The 21,494-nt window shown below is 35.8% G+C and overlaps 5 protein-coding genes across 7 annotated transcripts; 3 read left to right on the top strand and 2 right to left on the bottom strand.

The window, feature by feature from the left end:
• Nucleotides 1-6,304: 6,304 nt before the first annotated feature.
• LOC121985015 (anaphase-promoting complex subunit 11-like) lies at nt 6,305-7,094 on the top strand (the record flags this gene model as incomplete). Its single annotated transcript, XM_042538250.1, has 1 exon — nt 6,305-7,094. A coding segment is annotated over one exon (246 nt), but the record flags the coding sequence as incomplete, so codon positions are not given.
• A 71-nt stretch (nt 7,095-7,165) lies between these two features.
• LOC121985014 (V-type proton ATPase subunit G 1-like) lies at nt 7,166-11,351 on the top strand. 2 transcript variants are annotated; one of them, XM_042538247.1, is made up of 4 exons: nt 7,166-7,314; nt 9,387-9,484; nt 10,842-10,942; nt 11,019-11,351. In XM_042538247.1, exons 2-4 carry the CDS (start codon nt 9,397-9,399, stop codon nt 11,160-11,162), a joined length of 333 nt encoding a protein of 110 aa, XP_042394181.1. In that variant the 5' UTR covers nt 7,166-7,314; nt 9,387-9,396; the 3' UTR covers nt 11,163-11,351. The 2 variants fall into 2 exon arrangements, with proteins under 2 accessions (XP_042394181.1, XP_042394182.1); XM_042538248.1 differs by having other exon boundaries at nt 7,186-7,314; nt 9,390-9,484.
• A 511-nt stretch (nt 11,352-11,862) lies between these two features.
• Nucleotides 11,863-15,778, top strand: LOC121985011 (guanine nucleotide-binding protein subunit beta-like protein). Its single transcript, XM_042538244.1, has 2 exons — nt 11,863-12,817; nt 15,464-15,778. The coding sequence occupies exons 1-2, from the start codon at nt 11,942-11,944 to the stop codon at nt 15,560-15,562; spliced, it is 975 nt and encodes a 324-aa protein (XP_042394178.1). The 5' UTR covers nt 11,863-11,941; the 3' UTR covers nt 15,563-15,778.
• Nucleotides 15,779-16,113: 335 nt separating this feature from the next.
• Nucleotides 16,114-17,183, bottom strand: LOC121985012 (protein MIZU-KUSSEI 1-like). 2 transcript variants are annotated; one of them, XM_042538246.1, is made up of 2 exons: nt 16,892-17,183; nt 16,114-16,777 (listed from the first exon to the last, which is right to left on the bottom strand). In XM_042538246.1, exons 1-2 carry the CDS (start codon nt 17,014-17,016, stop codon nt 16,213-16,215), a joined length of 690 nt encoding a protein of 229 aa, XP_042394180.1. In that variant the 5' UTR covers nt 17,017-17,183; the 3' UTR covers nt 16,114-16,212. The 2 variants fall into 2 exon arrangements, with proteins under 2 accessions (XP_042394180.1, XP_042394179.1); XM_042538245.1 differs by having other exon boundaries at nt 16,114-17,181.
• A 647-nt stretch (nt 17,184-17,830) lies between these two features.
• LOC121985010 (CBS domain-containing protein CBSX3, mitochondrial-like) lies at nt 17,831-20,621 on the bottom strand. The gene is made up of 6 exons (XM_042538243.1): nt 20,505-20,621; nt 19,377-19,639; nt 19,127-19,208; nt 18,502-18,575; nt 18,205-18,265; nt 17,831-18,119 (listed from the first exon to the last, which is right to left on the bottom strand). The coding sequence occupies exons 2-6, from the start codon at nt 19,632-19,634 to the stop codon at nt 17,977-17,979; spliced, it is 618 nt and encodes a 205-aa protein (XP_042394177.1). The 5' UTR covers nt 19,635-19,639; nt 20,505-20,621; the 3' UTR covers nt 17,831-17,976.
• Between the last annotated feature and the right edge of the window lie 873 nt (nt 20,622-21,494).

Below are 21,494 nucleotides of genomic sequence, written 5' to 3'. Positions count from 1 at the left end.
ACATTGAATTTCTTTATAAGGCTTTGTCTAAGGAAGTGGTTGTTGCTCCAATAACCAAGAAGGTCTAGTGCATCGCCACGACCTGGATGCCAAAATATTGAAATAAATATTTAATTAACTTTCTGTCAAAGCATTAAAATTAGAATTAATTAATGCTTTTAAAATTTTTCAAACATTTTTTTTCAAAATATTTTTTTCCTTAGAAAAATTCTCTTTTATACTTAGAACAATTTTCAGAAGATATTTTTTTACCTAAGTTAAAAGTTGTTCTGAAATTGAAAATTTCTGCTTAAGTTTTTCGAAAAATTTTCAAAAAATATTTTTGCAAAGCTGTCTAAGTTAGATTTTTTTTTTTATAATTTTACTTAGAAAATATACTTAAAATTTTACTTAAAAATTTGTTTTACATAGACTGCTTATTATTGCAAATTTTTTAAGGACCTCAAAATTTTCTAAGTTTTTACCCTTAGATTTTTTCCTAGAACCCCATTTTTTATGTGATCAAAGGGGGAGAAGGAAAAGTATAAGTCTAGGGGGAGGTAGGCCAAAATTTAACTTGTTTTATTTTTGTACTTAATTACAAATTTAGTTAAGTTTATATTATGTCTATTTTTTACCCTAGCTTAACTTGGGTTGCTCACACCAAAAAGGGGGAGATTGTTGGAACCCCAAAGTTGTTTTGGTGTGATCAACAAGTTAAGTTAGGTCATGTGTGTTTATAACCTTGTGTCTAAGTGTGCAAGAGCTTAGGAGCACAGGTAGTCGAGTGGAAGACGCAGCTAGCGAGAAGGACGACATGCGGTGCGTCCAAGGGACGAGACTCTGCGGAAGAGTACACCGACAGACGAGAAGGAAGCGTGCAGTGGTTCCGAGGGATGAAAGCCGGAGCGGAAGACTGTTCGAGGAGTAAGAGACGCAGCTAGCGAGAAGGACGACACGCGGTGCGTCCGAGGGACGAAGACTGCGGATGAGTACGCCGGCGGACGAGAAGGAAACACGCGGCGATCCCGAGGGACAAGAAGCCGGAGCGGAAGCCCACTCGAGAAGACTAGAAGTTGGGTTCGGGTGAGCCCTTTTCCGGATGGCTGAGATTACCCAAGCGAGCGGATCCGGAGTTGAAGACCTGGACCGAGGCGACCAGAGTCGGAGCAGAGGACTCGGATCGAAAAAGTCAACCAGAGTTGACTTTTGGGTTCGGGTGCCCGGAGCTGACCGGGGCGCTTGGAACGTACGGGGGCGCCCGGACCCCTCTCTTTTTCCCAGGATAGAGCTTTGACTCGATCTAAACGTTGGAGGATAAAATTTATCCCCCCCAGGGTGCCCGGAACCCTCAGGGCGCCCCGACCAAGGCTATAAATATAGCCTTGGTCCAAAAACTTTTCAACAATTCAGAGCAATTCATTTCCAATGCTTGTACGCTTCAGTTTTAGATTTGCTTCTTTGTTTTGCGCTTTCACTGTTGTAAGAGATTTCTCCGTCTGAAGGAGATACTAGTACGACATTCCTTGGATTAACAACTTTCTTGGTTGTAACCAAGTAAAAATATCCTGTGTCTCTTTCTTTAGTTTCTGTTCAATTTATTTTATGCAAGTGTTTTGTTGAAAGTTCGAGAAGAGTGTTTTTGTTTTTATTTTTTCAGGGCTATTCAACCCCCCTTGTAGCCGGGCGCAACAGTCCTACACTTATTGTTTCCTAATTATTATAGAATAATTATTATTAAGAAATACTTATTTATTTTATAGTATTTTATATGTTTTGTTATTTTATTTTTTCCCTATTTTTTCACTTTATAATGGTATTTATATACCACATATTATTATTAATAAAGTGTATGAATTCTATCGTCAACCGTATTTAACGTTAGAATCTTAGTTGTAGTATACTATAAGAATTTTTCTCCAGTGGAACAATAACTCTACAAATATTAACCGTTTGGATGGATATCTGTAGATATTTTTCAATTTACCTTAGTGATAGATAAAAAATTTTAATGGACTAAAACTAATTTTAATAGAGTAAAACCGATCACCTACATAATTAATTTGAAGAACGAATACCTTATTAAAAAAATAGATAAATTAATATTACACGCCCTCGCAAATATAGCTAAGTTGATACTTCGATAGATAATGTATTCCATCTCAGAATCGATGGGGCTGTTCTGAAGGGATTAACTTCACCATTTACCATATAAAATAATATTACACAAATTTATCTTTTAAGAAAATACTTAAAACAGAGAATAAGATATTTAATCAAATATATAAACTGTCATTGACAATATCTAATATCTAAAAAGATAATTATACGTACAACAAAAAATCTTAAAATATTTTTTAAGGATAGATATATAGGGCTATAAATGAACCAAACGTTCGTGAATAAGTTTAGTGTTCGACTTGGTAAGAGCTTGTTTATGTTTGTCAATATATATAAGATTAATTAAACAAATAAACTTGAACAACTCGTTTAACTAAACAAACAAATTTGAATATATATGTGTTCAGCTCGTTAATGTTCGTGAACAACATTCGTGAACAATGTTCATGAATAATGTTCACAAATTATATTCATTAATAAAACTCTTTTCAATATGCTAAATAAACAATAAAATAAAATAAATAAATTTAAATTATCAAGCTCAATAATCAATCAAATAACTAAAAATTTCAAACAATTAAATAAGCTTGAATTGAGAGCTTGATAACATCTAAATGAACCAAGCTCAAACCAATCTCAAGGCAAGCTTGAATTGAGAGCTTGATACCATCTAAATAAACCAAGCTCAAGCCAAATTTCAAACAAGCTCAAGCTCATAAAAAATAAACCAAGCCAAATTTGAACACTCATTTCAAAAACTTGATTCATTTTAAGCTCGACTTGGTTATCTTATCAAACAAATTTGAACATCCCAAAGCTCGACTCGGCTCGACTCGGCTCGGCTTGACTTATTTACCGCCCTAGATAGATACATAAACTTATTACCTAAAGAGAGCTGCTTTTCCCCCCTCCCGGGTCAACGCACACCTCCTCCACCTTCCCCTCTCTCCCTGCCAAAAGACGCATGTAGCCTTCTCTATCTTTTTTTTTAATTTTTTTTATTTCATTTAATTCTGATTTAGCTTTAATTTTTTAATTAATTTTATTTAAAAATAATTCTCATATAATTATATTTTTAATTTTATTTAGTTTAATTTTATTTAGTTTTTATTTTTTAATTAATTTAATTAATTATTTTTTTCATAATACTTATATTTTTTCAATTGATTTATTTAAATTTTATTTTTTATTAATTTTTTTAATCAATTTCTTTATCAAATTTTTGTGAGTTTTATTTTTTTCAATAATTTTTTTATATGTTTATAATCTTTTATTTATTTTTAGTTTATATTTAAAACTAAAAAAAAATACTATCAATTAATAATGAACACATTCATAACTTAGAAATAAACATATTTTTTTCAAATGAAGAGTACATGTAATAATACAAAAAAAGTATAAAAACATATAAAAATAGAAATCTTAATCAATATTACCTCCAAATTCTGCTTCCGATGCGTTTGGTGGTGACGCACCTATTACTTCGTACCACAAATAAGCGCGTGTCCCGTAACGAGTGACCCATTTAAAGGGAGAGAAGATTATGACATGTGTTAATAGTTGGATGCGGGTAATTTAAGTGTCAAATTAGGAATGTAATTTAAAAGAAGGGAGTAATTTAAAAATTATATAAAATAAAAAAAATTAAAAAATTTGATAAAAAAATAATAAACAAAATTGATTAAAGAAATAAAACTAAATAAATATTAAAAAATTAAAAAATAATAATTAAAATTAATTAAAAATAAAACTAAATAAAAATTTAAAAAAATTTAAAAAATATAAGTATTAATGAAAAAATAATAAACAAAATTAATTAAAAAATAAAACTAAATAAAACTAAATAAAATTAAATAAAATTAAAAATATATATAAGTATTAATGAAAAATAATAAATAAAATTGATTAAAACTTTAAACTAAATAAAAATTTTAAAATATATAAGTATGAATGAAAAAAATTTAAAATAAAATTAATTTTAAAAATAAAACTAAATAAAAATTTAAAAATATATAAGTATGAATGAAAAAAATTTAAAATAAAATTAATTTTAAAAATAAAACTAAATAAAAATTTAAAAATATATAAGTATGAATAAAAAAAATAAAAATAAAATTAATTAAAAATAAAAAATTTAAATTAATTTAAAATTAAAAATTAAAAATATGTAAGTATGAATACATAAGTATGAATTAAAAAAATTAAAAAATAAAAAAAAATAAAAAAATAAACAGGAAGTTACATGCGTCTTTTGGCGAAGGAGAGAGGGGAGGTGGAGGAGGTGTGCATTGAGGGGGAAAGTAATTTGCTTATTTTATTTTTTATGATTTTCATCATATGTCTATTCTTTAATATTTTTTTTTAATTTTTTTTCAAAATATATCATTTTTCTATTTATAATTAGCAGCAGCAGCAGCAGAGATGTCTCCTAATGTCCCTATTCGAATCCATGATTATTTTTTTTATTATAATTCACGTGTTCGACCGATTAATCGATGATTTTCCGTTACTCACTTACCTAGTAAATCTAAAGCACAATGTACACTTAGATTTGTTAATCTAAATGATACTGACCCACATACACACCCTCACATTATCACCCTTCCTCATACGATGGTACCCTACTCGAATACAACGCAAGAACCATTTGGATAAAACTCTGTAAATATTATAAAAGATTTGGAAATCCTAGGGTTAAACTAAAAATATCCCAACGCCGAGTCAGGCAGTCAGCTACTAAAACATCGCCGGGTGGAAGCGGAGAATCTAGGTCACGCAGTTCGGCGTTGTTTCCGCCCAGACCCCTCTTTTCCAGGAGGAAGGTAGATCCGTCTCTTTCTCTTACTTTTTTTCATCTATTAATCGTCGCCTCTCTATACATGGTTTAGATCGTGGTCTGTCATTGACTTGCTTCTCTTGTTCGTTTTCAATTTTTTTTTCTATTTCCATTGAATTTTCGTCCTGAATATTTCTAGGTTGAAGTTGCAAGCTCGAAAGCTCGACTGGTTTTTCTTTCCCATTTTTTTTTTCTGCACGTAGACTATTTACACGATTCGGTATACGCAATGAGAAATAGATGATTCCGATACACAGTTTACTCAACGCCATTGTTACTATTTAGCTTTTTGTTGGTAATTTCCTTGTATTGTTTATATATGTATCTATTTTCAAGTTGCGCTAGCTCTGGAAACACAATGTAGAATAAAAACTACAACCCAAAGTTGCATTTTTTTTTTCTGTGTACACACTTTTAATGCAACCCTTTTCTTTGAATGTGCTGCCAATCCATCCTGGTTATATCTTATTAATCTGGTATCATATTTTTTATATGATCTCAAGCATTTAAATTGTTTTTACTTTTCTTAGGATATACATTTAGTAAAGTATTATTCTTTTGAAACCTGTAAACTAAACCTCGATATGAATTTGTGCACAAAAAAAGTATTAAAGCTTTCGAGTTGGCTGATATGACATTATATATTTTATTAGACATTTATTTTAAACTCGTAGTTCAACATTACTAATTCTCATTGTCAAACATTTTTGTTGTGTGTAGATTATCACAAGCCAAGCAATTTATCGTTATTGGACATTTATTTTAAATTATTAGTTCAATATTACTAATTCCTTCTGTCAACCATTTATGAGATGTGTCGATTACTCATATTTTCAAGACATTTTATATTTGTATACTGATACCCTAAGCCCATTAGTTGCAGTCCATCTATTTCGTCTCTGTCTTTCATAGTTTATGCAAAACCATAACAACTTCTTGCCTTTCAATGTATTGCCAATGCAATATGAGACTTCTTCCCCTCTTTATGGCAAGTATGGAGCTTCAATTGACTACCTAACATTCTTATGTTGTTGATTAGTGCAAGGGTTCTGTCTCCTCGTTCATCCTTAATCTTGTGCATTCTTCCTGTAGATAAACGGATATGCTTTTGATATGCTAATGTGGTTGATTCATCCTCAATCTTGTACATTCTTTTGTCTCTCTGTTTGATGTGCTATTCAGATACAACGATGGCAATTGATCCTTCACTTTGTTTATCTCATTGTTACAAATCATTTTAGATTTCTTTTGTGTGTGTGTGTGAGAGAGAGAGAGAGAAAACTTAACATTTCCTTATTTCATGCATTAGCTGTTTAAGTCACTGCCCACTGACCAGGTTTTATTTCTCTGTAAAGACCATGAAGATAAAAATTTCTGAAGTGGCATGCTGTGGCTTCATGGACCTGGGATGCTCAGGACGAAACGTGTGGGATCTGTAGAATGGCTTTCGATGGCTGTTGTCCGGACTGCAAATTTCCTGGCGACGACTGCTCGTTGATTTGGGGTGCCTGTAACCATGCTTTCCATCTTCATTGCATACTCAAATGGGTTAACTCACAGACACCTCAACCACACTGTCCAATGTGCCGCAGAGAATGGCAGTTTAAAGCTTAAACTTCTTACAAGTTTGCCATAATCTAGAGAGCCTGAAGAACATTTTGATGTGTTCTTGAGTTCAAAAGTTCTTGTACCATACACAAATGTCCATTTCTTTTGCCTATGTCTTGATCGTATTCCCTAGGATGAACCTAAGAAGGTATGTCATAGGGTTCCCTTTGATGGACAGTGTTCAATATTTTGTTGATGCCCTAACTTCAAAATCTTACATGTACTTGTGCTTCAGTGTTGAACATTTTACAGCATTCTTGAGTACACTATCTGAACTTCGACCACATCACCCATTGCTTCATGGTTGAAGAGAGTTGGAGCTTTTGTTGCGGTCATCTTTGCTTGAGTTGGAACGATACTTGACGATCGTTTAGCGACATTTGTGGAGCCATAAACTAGCACAGGTTTGGAGGATGTTGAGAGGATGACACTAAGTGGGTTTAGAGGATGTCTCAGATTATTCAAGTTACCATATCAACTCAAACATATTAATTTTCTGAATTGTGTTATTTATATTAATAATAAAATTATACAAGTGATATAATATTTATGATGCTGTTTAGAAAATAATTTTATATAATATAAAAAGAAATAGGAGAACTGGAATATTATAAAAATATGAGAAACTCTAGCACCAAACTGCAAATTTGCAAGCCAACGATATGAATTGGCCTTCTTCGTTTATTGGACGCAACTTCGCGATACACATAACGCGCGTGGAACCCCAGAAATTAGGGCCGCACAACTCGGCGTCGCATTCGCCGTCGGAGGTAGATCATAGTCCCTTCTCGTATTTTTTTTCTTCGTCGGCTAATGATCGGCAAATTTTCTTTTGATTTTACTTAATGTTTTCGTGCCTACGGTAGTTTGTTGGATCTGCGAGATTGAAAGCACGATTGCCGTTTTCTTTTTAGCATTCGAACAAAGAATTTCATGGAGGAGCACCGGTCGCTCAAGGGCTTTGCGTGTTTTCGTTCTTTACCTTGCAAAGGTTGACTTTTTTTGTTAGATCGGGGTTAGGTCCAACCTGTATCTATTTTGCAAGGAAGCTTTCCTGTGGTAGATCACGTTAGCTCATATGTTAAAATTATGCCTTTTTACCAATTTGTTAGCTCTCGAAGATTAAGGCCTTGTTTTCTCAGAGGGATGATAAATTGAAAGGTAGATAGAATAAATGAAAAAGATGGAGAGAAATGGGAAAAAAATTATGTATCCTTCAAAATGTCTCCTCGAACGGATGTAAAAGAAGAGGACATTAAGTGTTAATTTGTTTTCAATCTGATTTTGAGCAGATGAGCTAGGGAGGCTGGATGTCTAGATTTATCACTTCAAATATCTTGTCTCCCCTCTTTATTTGTCAACGGAATAAGAACCCTGTTTATTTGTCAAAGGAATAAGAGATAGAGGATCCGTCAATGATAACTAAGCAAACAAATAAATCAATCTTATTAGTTTGTCTTACATCTCTCCGTGCTGTATGAAACACTCTTATTCTGATATCCACTTGTGTGCATGAATGGTCAAAGTAAGCTACTGCTTTGTGCTTTTTGTACAACAGTTGCATTTTAAGTTGAACTTGGTCGTATAAATTCTAAACCAATCTTAACCTTATGAATGAGCTGAAGCCAGTTGGATCATGATTCACAATCTTTCAGTCTCATTTGATGTCACAAGTTTTGACAAGACTTGAACTGGCTATCAGCTATAAACTTATCTGTTCTATGGTTACCTCATAGTGGTATTTTGTTCCATTTTTGTTTAACAAAAATATAAATTATAAGATGGTTCAAGATCAGATGGTTAATTTCAAGGCCTTTATTAAGACTGTTCTTTCCTCTCTTTTTTTCTGTAGGGTAAGCTACTTACCCAATTCAGTATACACAAATGATAAATAGAACATTATTTTTACACATGTTACCGAACACCATTATTGCATTTACCTTTTTATTGATAATTTAAGCTAATGAGTACAATCCAAAGACAAATTTTACTGTCGACATACTTGTAATGTTAATCCTTTATCAGAATGTGTTGCCAATCCATCTTGGTAATACTTTATTGATTTGTGATGTGTTGGCTAGTTTATCTTGGTTATACTTTATTGGTTTGTGATCATATTTGTATATGATTGCAGGCATTTATATTGTTCTTGGGATCTATTATTGAGTCGATTGTTATGCATTTGGAAACCTGTAAAATAATTCCTGAACCCTTTCAGGAATCTGAAATTATGTAAAAGAAGTGTTGATTAGGCTTGCAAACCAGCTGTTAAGACATTATATATTTTATCACAAGCAATTTATGGTTGTTAAACATTTATTTTAAACTATCAATCAATTTTTCTGTTTTGCATTGTCAAATGTTTTTGCGTAAGTGTTGATTCTCACTCAGACTTTTTGTATCTGAGTGTTGGGATGTTATGTAGCAATACGTACAAAAAGTTTGTATAACACGGATGAAACTAGTTAGATGGATGCGTGGAGGAAATAAAAATGATAATTAAATACTATATATGAAAGCAATTAAGTTTTGCTTAATTGATGATAAAATAGATTGAGATAGTATGAACGTGTTTAAAAATGACCATTGGATTGAATACTTGACAATAATTTAATTAATTTGAACATTGCCAGCAATACACCCTTGCATAAAGTTCATTGGAGACACACAATTCATGCGGATCCAGAATAGTTGGGATAAACATGACTTCGGGATGATTTTCTGTTATAATGATCAGGCGTTATCTTTTGAACTTTATTTTCATTGACTTTTATATTTCCCCCCCTTTATATACCTCTATCAAATACATATGAAGTTGCTCCTTGTTTTCTTTTCTTCACAGAAGATTGAAGATGGATTCTAGCAGGCGTCAAAGTGGAATTCAACAATTGTTGGCTGCAGAGCAGGAAGCACAACACATTGTCAATGAGGCTAGAAATGGTTAGTTCCTTATTTTATGATTTTTCAGTCTCAGATGCATAAAAATATGTCTGGAGTTTATTTTATATGTTCCTTGATTTTTTTATAAGAAATTTTTATCATTTAGCTGTTGGCTACATAAATCTCAACATTTTTGGTGTCATTTACATGGATCTTATCCCATTTAGTTCTGTGAAAGGTCAATCACTTAAATCTCTTAGTTATCTTCCTGAACTCTTCTAGACTTCCAAGCTATTCTGGTCTGCATCATTAATTTTATACGCTTGAGTTGGTTGTTCCTATTTAGCACTAATATCTCAGTCATTTAGATTTCTTTGAACTTTTTCAAATACCCTCCTAACTAGTTAGAGTCAGCACAATATATAGAATATATCTTGATTAGTATGCAAGGTCATATTATGAGTAGTTAATATATCTTTATAATTTAGAATGATTTGATTATATTACTAAGCTCTTCTAAAGGTCTATTTTCTGAACAACAGATAAGAATTCACATATATAAACATGGAAAGAAATTTAGGAGGGTAGCCAGGAGACAATGATATACCAAATATAATCTAAAAAAGGAATTTCTACTATTTAGATTTAATGTTTAAGATGCAACTAAAGAACGCATCTGTTTGCAATAGCCTATCCTCTTGTTAGTAAAGATGCAACATTGGCGGAATCCGATGTGAATGCATATGGAACTACGAAAAAATTTAGAATTCTGCTTATCTTTACTCACCTATTCAGAGGTGGGAGGGGCAAAGGAAGGCCAATATAAAAACTTTGAACTAATTATGTGGTATTATTAATAATATTCCTTAACATAGAGCTCAGTCGCAGCTTAAGACCACATACCCAAATTAAAATGGTTGGGCCATATGGTTGTTACATTGTTTTTCTTATTCACATATATTTTGCTTTATCTTCTTAAAAAAAGTGATAAAATTGCTCTATTTTTTGTCTAGCTGCAAACTCAGTGCTAGTACAATGAAGTGCACAGATTCATCTTTGTCTCATTTTCATACAAAGAGATGTTAACGAAATATCTAGAAGGCCTTGATCACCAAAGAACATTCAATTATTTGGTTATACTTCTTTAAAATAATCAATCTACAATATACTCTCACCCTGCTGACCGGATCTACTATGACTCTGAAATTTTAATGTCATGATCAACATCTAATGTTTAGCATACAGAATTGATGAACCTTAAATAGGTTGGGTTGCTTGTGCATGTTTATCTTAAACTGATTCAGTTTTTTTTTTTTAAAAAAAAAAGTTCAAGGGGAATTCCCATGTTTACAAAATATACTAAGGGGCTTCAGCATTTGAGCATGATAAAATGTGATTTATGTTTTCTTGTGCACAGCTAAACTTGCCAGGCTGAAGCAGGCTAAAGAAGAGGCAGAGAAGGAGGTCGCTGCATACCGTGCACAAATGGAAGCTGAATTCCAGAGGAAGCTTGCTCAGGTTTGCGTTCAAATGACCAAGTAAATATTATTACTTATCACACACCTTATTTGACAACTTGCTAGTAATAAAACAGAGCAGTGGAGATTCCGGTGCTAATGTTAAGCGACTCGAACAAGAAACTGATGAGAAGATCCAGCACCTCAACTCACAAGCAGAAAATATTTCTCACGATGTGGCTCAAATGCTTCTGAAGCACGTCACCACCGTGAAGAACTAGGCATTGAGATCGACTGGTTTAAGTATTTCGAACAATAAATCACGGGATTTATTGAGGCAGGATGCTTGTTTTTACACCTGATGTTGTGTTCCTTCTTCCCTTGAATAAACAAAGAGGTCATCAAACTTTGCTACATTGAGCTATTGGCAAGATTATCATCATATAAATGAATGCAAAAGTCGTTTGTTATTTTTATGCTTTGCAAAGAAGTGTGTTTTAGTAAAGTGGCTAGTGGTTTCATATGTTTTGAGTCGGAGTGAGATTATTCCATTGTACGTTGGTTAATTGTTAATTGAATCGAATTAAAATTTTATTAAAATTAAATTAATTAAATTAAATTTAAAATAAATTATATTAGTTAACATTGAATTAATTAAATTTATTTTTAAAATAGTTAAAAAATTTATATAAAATTAATATTGAATTTTCTACGAGTAAAGTTTCTAAAGCATTTTGTAAGTCTTTTTGTTCGAGAATTAAAACACGAGGCATCAGTAGAGTTCTACAGATGGAAATGCTATCGTTTAACCTTATGAAAAATTAGATTAGTAAAATAAAGCATTCTATTTGTATCGGATTCCGGTCTGCTTCTTTTTGGATCCGAATCAAATCTGACGAATCGGATCCGACCTGATGTGTGCCTGGATCTGAAGGAAACCCTAATCCCAAGTCGATTGGCTCGCCCCGTCCTTCCTATAAAAGTCTCATCGCAGACTTCCCCTTCTCGGCCAGCAACTGCCTCCGCCACCGAGCCGTCGCCTTTCTCTCCTCACAGCAAGATGGCCGACACCCTGGTCCTGCGCGGCACGATGCGCGGCCATTTCGATGTGGTCACGGCCATCGCTGCCCCCATCGATAACTCCGATATGATCGTCTCCTCGTCCCGCGACAAATCCGTCCTGGTCTGGCAGCTCACCAAGGACGCCCCCGCCGCCGCGGTCGATGGATCCGGAGGGGGATCTTCCTACGGTGTGCCTCGCCGTCGCCTCACCGGTCACTCCCACTTTGTGCAGGACGTGGTTCTCTCCTCCGATGGGCAGTTCGCGCTCTCCGGCTCTTGGGATGGTGATCTCCGGCTCTGGGACCTCTCCACTGGAGTCACTACCCGCCGCTTCACTGGTCACACCAAGGACGTCCTTTCCGTCGCTTTTTCCGTCGACAACCGCCAGATCGTGTCGGCATCCCGCGATCGCACAATCAAGCTCTGGAATACCCTCGGAGAATGCAAGTACACCATTCAGGATGCCGATGCGCACACCAACTGGGTTAGCTGCGTTCGGTTCAGTCCTAACGCTTTATCACCCAACATCATTTCTGGCTCCTGGGATCGCACTGTTAAAGTCTGGAACTTGACCAACTGCAAGCTGCGATCCACTCTTGCTGGACATTCTGGCTACGTTAACACGGTTGCTGTTAGCCCTGATGGATCCCTCTGTGCTAGTGGTGGCAAGGATGGAGTCACGTTGCTCTGGGACCTTGCTGAAGGGAAGCGCCTTTATTCCCTTGACGCAGGGGCCATCATTCACGCCCTCTGCTTCAGCCCCAGTCGGTATTGGCTTTGCGCTGCCACACAGGAGAGCGTCAAGATCTGGGACCTCGAGAGCAAGTCCGTTGTGCAGGATCTTAAACCTGAGGCAACTGCCACCAAGAACCAGGTACTTGATTCTTATTCCATATCTCTTTATTTATACTTTAATATATATTTTAGATTGCATATTCTAATCATGCAACTTGCATCTTTATTGTTTACTAAATCAATTTGTAAAACTAGCCTCGTATATATTCCTATTGTAGAGACGATCAAGAAATTTTTATGACTTTAATTGTTGCAAGAATAGAAGATTGAATCATGCTTAGTTTTTGTTGCTATTGTAGAACATCCTTATCAAGTATTTATATTGCATTGAGTTGTTTACTTGCATTGATCACAACACGTTTTCTGTTGTACATTTTCTGTAATTATTAAACATGGGCTAAAATGTAACTGAATTATATTCTTCAGTTACCTCTTCTTTGTTCAGTGTCAATGCATGGCTTCTCGAGCATTGACTATAAGTTAAAAAATTGTATCAGAACGTATATGTTACAATCCTTATCTTCAATGAACTGGTGATGGAACTATTAACGAACTAAGCCAAAAGGAGGAAATAGTCTCCATAGCAAACTACTTTGATGATGTTGATGGAACAAAAAACCCAAGCAAAATAAGCTATATCTCTATTCCTCCTCTCTTTGCTCTCAGCTGTTTTCTATCCCTGCCCTCTTCTCTCTTTGTAATTGGTTCTCTATTCTATCTCTCTAAAGCAGCACCTTCCCTCTTTGCATAGCCCCTCCACACTTACTGTGAGTTTGCTTGGCTCTCACCGCTTCTGCTTCTTGTTGTTGTCCATTTCAACTCCAACAAATTTTGTCATTGCCCACGCATGGCCTCCTGTGAACTGCCCAAACTGCAAGCTGCAAACTTGTTTTGTTGCCTTGCTGCCTGATGGGACAGTATCTGCATGCCCATTCAATGCATCTACACTTGCATTGCTCCATAGTTGAGTCAGCTTCCGCCCCCAAATCAAATCAATCTGTATTATGTTGGCTCATGCCGGATTCACCAGATCTCACCTATTCTTCGACGAATAGCAACTGTATCATTGGAAAGAACCCATCCATCCTTGCTGAACTGACCATGGGGGATGCCAACTCATAAAGTATGTAGGTGTTCAGCAAATAAATGATAGAGGAACAGAAATGTTAGCTAAACAAATGTTGGAGGGACATGCCTAGGAATGGATTGAAAGAGAAAAGTTATGTGACTAGATTGCCACCCTAATCAGATAGTGATAGTAGCCTAAACTTAACTATGAATGACAGGCAAAAGAAGTTAGATGATTATTAGTGTAACTCCCTGCATGCTAGAAATTCTTGGTAGCTATCCATCAACCTGAGGAGATTGTGGAATCCTTATCTGATAAACCTCCATCCTTCTAACTCTTTTTGACATTACAATTGGATGGATCCAACATATGGCCCCCAAGAGTTGACTTTTCAACATACCTCACAAGATCGAAGAAGGCCCAATTTTGGACAAAAGTCAAATTAATTGGTTCAACTTTAGTTTTGCCTTTTTGAACAACTTTCTCCTTGAGACAATTATATATATATTCTCCTACATTTTTTTTTTTCACTTTTTTTAAACCTTTTTTGACTTCAAGTGGAATGATTCTAATTTCTTGGAGATATCATTAAATTTATTATTGATTGTTTCTGATTCATATTACACTTTTGTTCCACCAACTCTAAATATAGCTTAATAGTAATAAGTCTATAATAGCATCCATATAGTATTTTTGTCGAAATAGATTGGTTATGATGTCTCTTGATTTTGCTCAGTTTCTTAAATTTTACATGCAACTGGTTCTGGAAAAACAACTGAATCAAGAATTTAAACTACAATTTGTCCATAGCATTGTCATCTAGGATTAAATTTGATTTCAGAAGCTGTGAATATTATCCTGATTCCAATTACTGTCACTGAAGTCTTGTTCTCATTTTAAACCACATTACTGAAATCATTCTTGATTTCTTCTTTTGCTGCATCTGTGTTTTTGTGTGCGCGCGCATATGCAGTTGGAGAGTCAGTCTCAATTCTCAGTTAATCTGTTTATTTCTTTTTTCTTTGATGCGTGTAGCAGTAGCAGTGTAGGCTCATCTGTATATATCGTGTATATTATTTGTATATTGTGAAACACCTAGACATTTTCTTTCCTCTATAAGGAAAAAATAAAATGCAAGAGTGGATGAGCAAACAACTAGTGTTAACGTCAAGGGAAATTATTCATGATAAATACAAGATATGTTTTTACCAAAAAAATCCCTCTTATTAAAATATATTATTCTAAACTCTAGTTGTTTTAATCCCATCATGATTGGACTTGTTTGACTAGTTGTTTTTCTTGTTGGATTCTTCATCAATGTGAAATTGTCATCACACAGTTTGTTCAGATAGAAGCTTAACATCAGAATTCAGAACCGCGCCTAGATTTGTGATTAGTTTAGCATGATAAGATCACAGTGCTAGGTCTAGATCAAAATATTTATTCTGGTTGATATCATTTGTTTTAACACTTAGAATTGCAAATTCTCATTGTATGTTTTTTGAACTAGAATTGTTCCTTCCCACACTGATAATCCTAGCCAAAACTAATCATTATATTGTGGTTTTGTCTTCAGACAAGATATCAATACTTACATTGTGTTCCAACTTTTCGGTAAGTTCTGATCGAATATTTTTTCCTTGATCGTCTCTCCAGATGCTCTACTGCACGAGCTTGACTTGGAGCGCCGACGGCAGCACACTATTCACTGGATACACAGATGGAGCCATCAGAGTGTGGGAGATACGCTACTAGACTCTACAAAGAGCTTTATCGGGTGTGGTTCTTATTCACTATCCAAAATTATGAGGAACATATCTTGTTATGCTATTGCTTGTTGCAATTCTCCTCCTGCTTTTTGAAACACTTTCAGGTGAAATGTATTGGGAACTTGTTGCTTTCACTGTTACTTTGGTTCATATGAATAACTATTTTCTTCTTAATAAAAAAAAAGAAGAGCACTTTTTAATACCCATAATTGTAAAAGTGTGTTAACTATCATGCTCTAATTGGTATTACTTGATGCTTGGTATGTTTTTTTTATTCATTAATTTCTAAATTGAGTATTAAATTTGATCATGTCTATTTTTAATCTATTAATTTCTAATTGGTATTTATTTGTGGGCATCCATACAACTTATGTTTTAGTGGAAACCACCCTGAAACCACCCTTATCTTGATCGTCCCTTGCAGTACGTCGTGGTTAGAGGGTGAGGAATTTTATTATTGCAAAAAAGATGATTACGTTCACCTCTTATTTCTCGTAATAATCCGTCCCAGATTATTTGGTAAATCATGGGATTTAATTATGATAACAGAGAAGATGAAGCCATTAATAAGGAGATTATGAGAAGAAAATGCACTTAATCAGCCAACACAAAGCAATTATTAAATGAAGACACGTGTCAGAGTCTGAGAAAGTAGATGCTCAGCTCCGGACCGGTGTCGTTGTCGGGATTCATCATGTAGAAGGCTTCGGAGTCCCTGGACCCCACCACCCTCTCGAACTTGGCCCTTAGGTACATCGTCTCCCCTGCTTCGCCGGCGGAGCTGGATGCCGGGAGGACGCCGGCGCCCGTCGACACCGGCTCTACTGCCCGCAGCACCCGCCAGTCGGATGGGCCACACTCGCGCCGCACCGCGTACCCGCACCTCTTTCCGTTGCAGTAGGCGCGCCACAGCGGCTCCTCCACCAGCTGCTGCTGCTTCTTGCTGCCGCCGCTTGGACGGCGGCGGCGGTCGCACTCGAGCGCGATGCGCACCAGTCCCGACGCCATCTCGCGCACCAGCGTGCTCGTCGGCGTTGCCAGCTCGATGAGGACGGCTGGGCAGGCGCGGGGGTCGGCCTGGAAGGCGACGTGCACGTGGCCGCCGCCACGCCGGCGCCCGAAGAGCGTCCCGGTCACGCGGGGGCCCAAGCCCGACGGTCGTAGCCAGCCGGCCACCGCGGCTCGGAACCACGAGGAGACGGAGGAGGAGGAAGACCCAGCAGGCGCCGCCTTCTTCCTCCGCCCCTCTTCCTCCGTCCCCTCGCGGTCACCGTCGTCGCAGGCGCTCGAGACGGCAAATATCACTTCGTCGACGTCAGCCGGCACGACCTTGCCTTCCTCTTTCCTCTTCCCGTCCCCGGCCGCCTTCACCAACACCCACCGAAAGCGCCTCACGGAGGCGGAGGACAAGGATCCATGGCGGATTCTCTCCATGGCCATGGCAGATTCTCTCCACAGATTTAATCAAAGACGGTGGATTGGATCGGTGAATTTATTCATTTATTCTGCCGACTAGGATTGAAGCAAGTACTGTGGGCTCTGGATGATCGTCCGTCCAGCTGCTGTAAAAGACAAGATCAATTCGCACAACGATACGCAGCACTGCACTGCACTGCTTTTGATGCACATGATTCAGAATAATTCTGTTCTTTACTATGGCCGTACTGGTCATCCTGGCTATTCATTCAATTCGCTCAGGAATGGCGACGAGAGAGAAAAAGCCATTCTGAGTGCGTGACCAGAGACATGGAGTGCAGCTACGCAGTCGAAGAGGTGCCGGGCATTGCCCATCTTCGCACAGACAGTGACGTGAGCATGAAAGGAAAAGAGAATGATTGAAGCAGCCAAGCAGGGGACATGTTTTTGTTCTTGAAAGAGACCGTTCGTTGGGAAAGTTGGTGTGACTGTAGGGGCGTCTCCGCTTATATCATAATCAAATTTCTTAGGATGACATATTTATTTTTTCTTTTTATCTCTCCAATCAATTATTAAATTTCAAAAATAATAACATTAATATGGTGTTAATTTTGATTTTTAACATATAGTGTTGTATACAACATTCATTGATTGGTAGGAGCGCAAAAGGTAAGGCAGACGTAATCAAATATAATAGCGTTTATCTGTTTTGTACTGGCCATTAAAAAGGAAAGAATTCTAATGATTATATCAGGCTTCAAAAAAAAATAAAATAAACATGAGTTTTGGATAATATTTTTGATTGTCCAAATTGCATAATACTCGATCAACCACAACATGTCCAAAGAGATTATTTATTCATAAACTTTTGCAAGTAGCCAGAAACAAGGAACTCTGTACATGGGTTGTGGTCTGCTCAAAGCAAAGCAAACTAAGTTTATCGCCATCATCAACTACCATTATTAGGCTTGAAAATTACTTGCTCTAATACCCCCCTTGTATGAAAGCATTGAGGCGCTTCAGCTCCTCACGATGCTCGCTCACGACAGCTCGAACGACATCACCAATTGAGACCATGCCCACCATTCCTTTCTCGTCTACCACTGGGATGTGCCTAATACGATTCTCTACGATACAGTAGATATCAATGCAATGTCTCAGAGACTTAGACACCCTGTTAACAAAATCTTGCTCCGAGAAGATATACCAAACCTGTCATCAGCTGCATTGCCAGCAGAACCTTCGTATTTGGAGTCACTGTGATCAGTTTATTCTGGATATAAGAACAAGAGCAGGCATGAGATGGAAGTAGAAGCACAAAATTCGAAGACAATACTTCCACCTATACAAAATTTATGGTATCGATGAATTACGTACGTAGATAGAATTAAGGCGAAAAAGGGAGCCTAGTGTAGTACAATATTCCTCTCAATGCGGATTGCCTTGTAGAAAAAGTGTAACATTTACTAACCAAGATGCTTAATCTAAAATACTTGCTCTAACTTTTACCTCTTCAGTCATGATGTCACCAACTTTAGTTGACTTGGAAGATCTTCCTTGAACAATGATCTTCCGAAGATAATCTAAAGAACAAGGAAAGAAACCATTATCAACACAGCAATTTGTATTGGCATGTATAACAGAATTAAAAGAATCATTATCAAAATTTGTTCTTAGTTTTCTAAAAGATGTTCTCAAGTGAAGAACTGTATCTGCTAATCAATTGTTCTTGTGGAAACTTATTTCTCTGAAACATATATATGTGTAAAAGATATGTGAAAATAATAACTTTTGTAATACTGAGAAAATTTAAAGTTGATGAAATTTTAAAACTGTGCATTTACGGGACAAATAACAATAGACCAGAACAGCTTTCTGTAAACAGCACAATAATAACAATTTTAATTGCCAGAGAAACTATTAAGTTATCCATAATCTTGAACAAACTGATTTGTACTACAACTATATTAATTAATCTCTGAGATCATCTGTCTCATTGTATCTGTAGGAGTGGCTTCAAGTCACTTCACATCTTATAGTTTAACATCAATGTTTAGCTTCATCCATGCAACCATGAGCTCGATTAACCGCACCATTTTACAGCCAGCAAAAATAAGTTTTGACAGACAATTACCTCTTTCAGTAACAATTCCAGCAATTGCCTTCTCCTCTCCTGGTTTCACCACCACTAAAGCTCCAACATTGTGCTGTGTCATCTAGAAAAAATAGAGCATAGCCATCAATTTTTATAAGATCATTCAAAGCAGATGGTAATCCCCAAGGGTATAGGTGCAATGGCCATTTCTATGCCTATAATATAGGACTCAGATTATATGATGTTCCAGAATATTAACAAGTATTAGCACATAAAAATAGCAGCATACAGATTTCACTGCATCATAAACACTGTCATCAGTTGTGCACCACAGCCAGGAGCCATCAGCACTCTTCCCTTTATCTGTAAGAATATCCAGGATAGTTGTGCTTTCAAATCCATGCTCTTCCAACGGCGACGACGACGAAACTGACTCAAAGCGTGGAAACACAGTAGGTAGCATTGCTGCATTCACCCGCATGTGTTGGAGAACAGCTCGCTTAAGAACATTCCCGTGCAAACGAAGTGCGTGCATTGCTCCCTGCATGATTCCTGTCATCAGAAATGCAGTCATTAGGCTATTTGTCTATTGAAAACAAAGCATTGTGGCAAAGCATCTCCAAGTAAACAAGCCTCACATAAATGAATCTCAATCGCTAAAAAACTGACATAATATCAATATGTAATTCACAATATGAAACACCATCTTTTTATTCATTACAAATGATCTTCACAAATGTGCAGTCTCTATAGAAATCAACTATTTTTTTTTTATTAAAAAAAAAAACAAGGCTCATGGTTCATCACATCCTCTTGGAGATATCTGCTTTTGCGGGAACCTAAGCCTACGAGCTAATGATTTCGATCTCAATAGCTAAATTTCTTTCAGATATCTGATGCAAGATTTCACAGAACAAAAAAAGGAATCAACTCTCGAAACACAATATTAACATTATTAACTAATAAAGCAGGACAGATCAGTTGAGTTATTCTTATTCTTTCCTTTAGCATCAGAACAGAATGGAATCATAAACACAACGCCAAAAGCATAAGATCAATGCTCTTTCCCCCAACCTCGAACATTCCCTCAACCTGACCCAGCTCACAATTACGCACTCAAAACTACATATACGTTTCCCATCAACATGTTTAATTTTATCGCCGAAACTAGCTAGATACAAACATAAGTGTAACAACAAAAACACCAAAGTGAAATCAAAGCCGACGAAAGAAAAGCGCGAGTAGTTCCGAGTGTCGGTGTCGATTAAAGATCAAATCAACCCCAGAAGGCCAGCTCGCCAGATTTCATCAGGCCTCCTCCACACTCAAGAAAGAGAGATCGGAAGAGAGGACTTGAGCACAAGATCCATCACAATCAACTGAACAACAGACAAGGAGAGATCGAAAGATAGCTCACCTTCGCCGCCCGGAGGAAAACGCTCCTGACAATGAGACAAGGAGAGCGAAAAGATCTGGAGATCGAAGCACCTGTAGTTGTCTTGCCATCCTTATAAGCGAGCAACAAATGGGGAGCAAATATTATTAAGAATATTACATTTCACACCCTATAATTCACTCGCTTTTCAAAATAATCTTCACACTTTAAGATTATCAAAATACAGCCGGGATTACTAAGCTCATTATTTAATTTAAGAACATTTTATTTATTGTCTTTTTAGAATTTATAAAATAAAAAAATATACGTGCCGATAAGTTTGAAGAAATATTTGAATATTTTAATTTAAATAGTTAGATCAATTAGATAGAATAATTAACTAATCTAATTAACTAGTGCACATCGTTATCCTCATCTGACATCATTTCTCGGCGGGACTCACCTGATTCGGTGTCTTCTCGTGGACAGGCTTCAGCATTTTTTTTCTTCGCTAGCTGAGTGGGAATTGATTCTCTTTCATTTTTTGTTATTTTTTATTTTAGGGGAATAACCTTTGTAAAAAGTAAGGAAAATGATTGCAAAATAATTAATTTATTCTTTTTTCTATAAGTAATTTTTTTTAAAAAAATTACAAACTAATTAAACATGTCTTTAAAAAATTTAATATGAAACTATGAAAATTTTAAACATGTAATCACTTTTACTCAATAATCTCTTTAAGTTATTTTAATCTATCTTATAACTTTTTATTTTTTATCTATCAAATAGTCCTAGAAGCTATAATATAATAATAAAAATACTCAATTATCTTTAACTTATAACTAAAAGATACTGAACTTCCGGATCGTCGTATATGTTTTTGAATTTATTCTAATAGATAATTATAAAATTTTTATAAAATTAGATCGATCCTCCTAAATTCAATATTATCAAACTTGATTAATCATAGTCCGAATAAATAAATGCTCCAACAGTAAAAAATCCCCTATGATAACCACTTGCCATTAATAA

Source organism: Zingiber officinale, chromosome 5B (assembly GCF_018446385.1).
Source record: "Zingiber officinale cultivar Zhangliang chromosome 5B, Zo_v1.1, whole genome shotgun sequence".
NCBI lineage: Eukaryota > Viridiplantae > Streptophyta > Magnoliopsida > Zingiberales > Zingiberaceae > Zingiber > Zingiber officinale.
Note: the sequence above shows the minus strand (reverse complement) of the source record. Positions and strands in the feature narration are given on the sequence as shown.

What these genes read in the sequence shown, in the direction of transcription:
- LOC121985014 (XM_042538247.1), top strand. Translation starts at nt 9,397, where the DNA reads ATGGATTCTAGCAGGCGTCAAAGTGGAATTCAACAATTGTTGGCTGCA. An exon ending in TGTCAATGAGGCTAGAAATG is followed by an intron (nt 9,485 to 10,841) that starts GTTAGTTCCTTA and finishes TCTTGTGCACAG; the next exon opens with CTAAACTTGCCAGGCTGAAG. An exon ending in TCCAGAGGAAGCTTGCTCAG is followed by an intron (nt 10,943 to 11,018) that starts GTTTGCGTTCAA and finishes GTAATAAAACAG; the next exon opens with AGCAGTGGAGATTCCGGTGC.
- LOC121985012 (XM_042538245.1), bottom strand. Translation starts at nt 17,016, where the DNA reads ATGGCCATGGAGAGAATCCGCCATGGATCCTTGTCCTCCGCCTCCGTG.
- LOC121985010 (XM_042538243.1), bottom strand. Translation starts at nt 19,634, where the DNA reads ATGCAGGGAGCAATGCACGCACTTCGTTTGCACGGGAATGTTCTTAAG. An exon ending in TTTATGATGCAGTGAAATCT is followed by an intron (nt 19,209 to 19,376) that starts GTATGCTGCTAT and finishes TATTTTTTCTAG; the next exon opens with ATGACACAGCACAATGTTGG. An exon ending in GGCAATGCAGCTGATGACAG is followed by an intron (nt 18,120 to 18,204) that starts GTTTGGTATATC and finishes ACTGTATCGTAG; the next exon opens with AGAATCGTATTAGGCACATC.
- LOC121985011 (XM_042538244.1), top strand. Translation starts at nt 11,942, where the DNA reads ATGGCCGACACCCTGGTCCTGCGCGGCACGATGCGCGGCCATTTCGAT. An exon ending in CAACTGCCACCAAGAACCAG is followed by an intron (nt 12,818 to 15,463) that starts GTACTTGATTCT and finishes TCGTCTCTCCAG; the next exon opens with ATGCTCTACTGCACGAGCTT.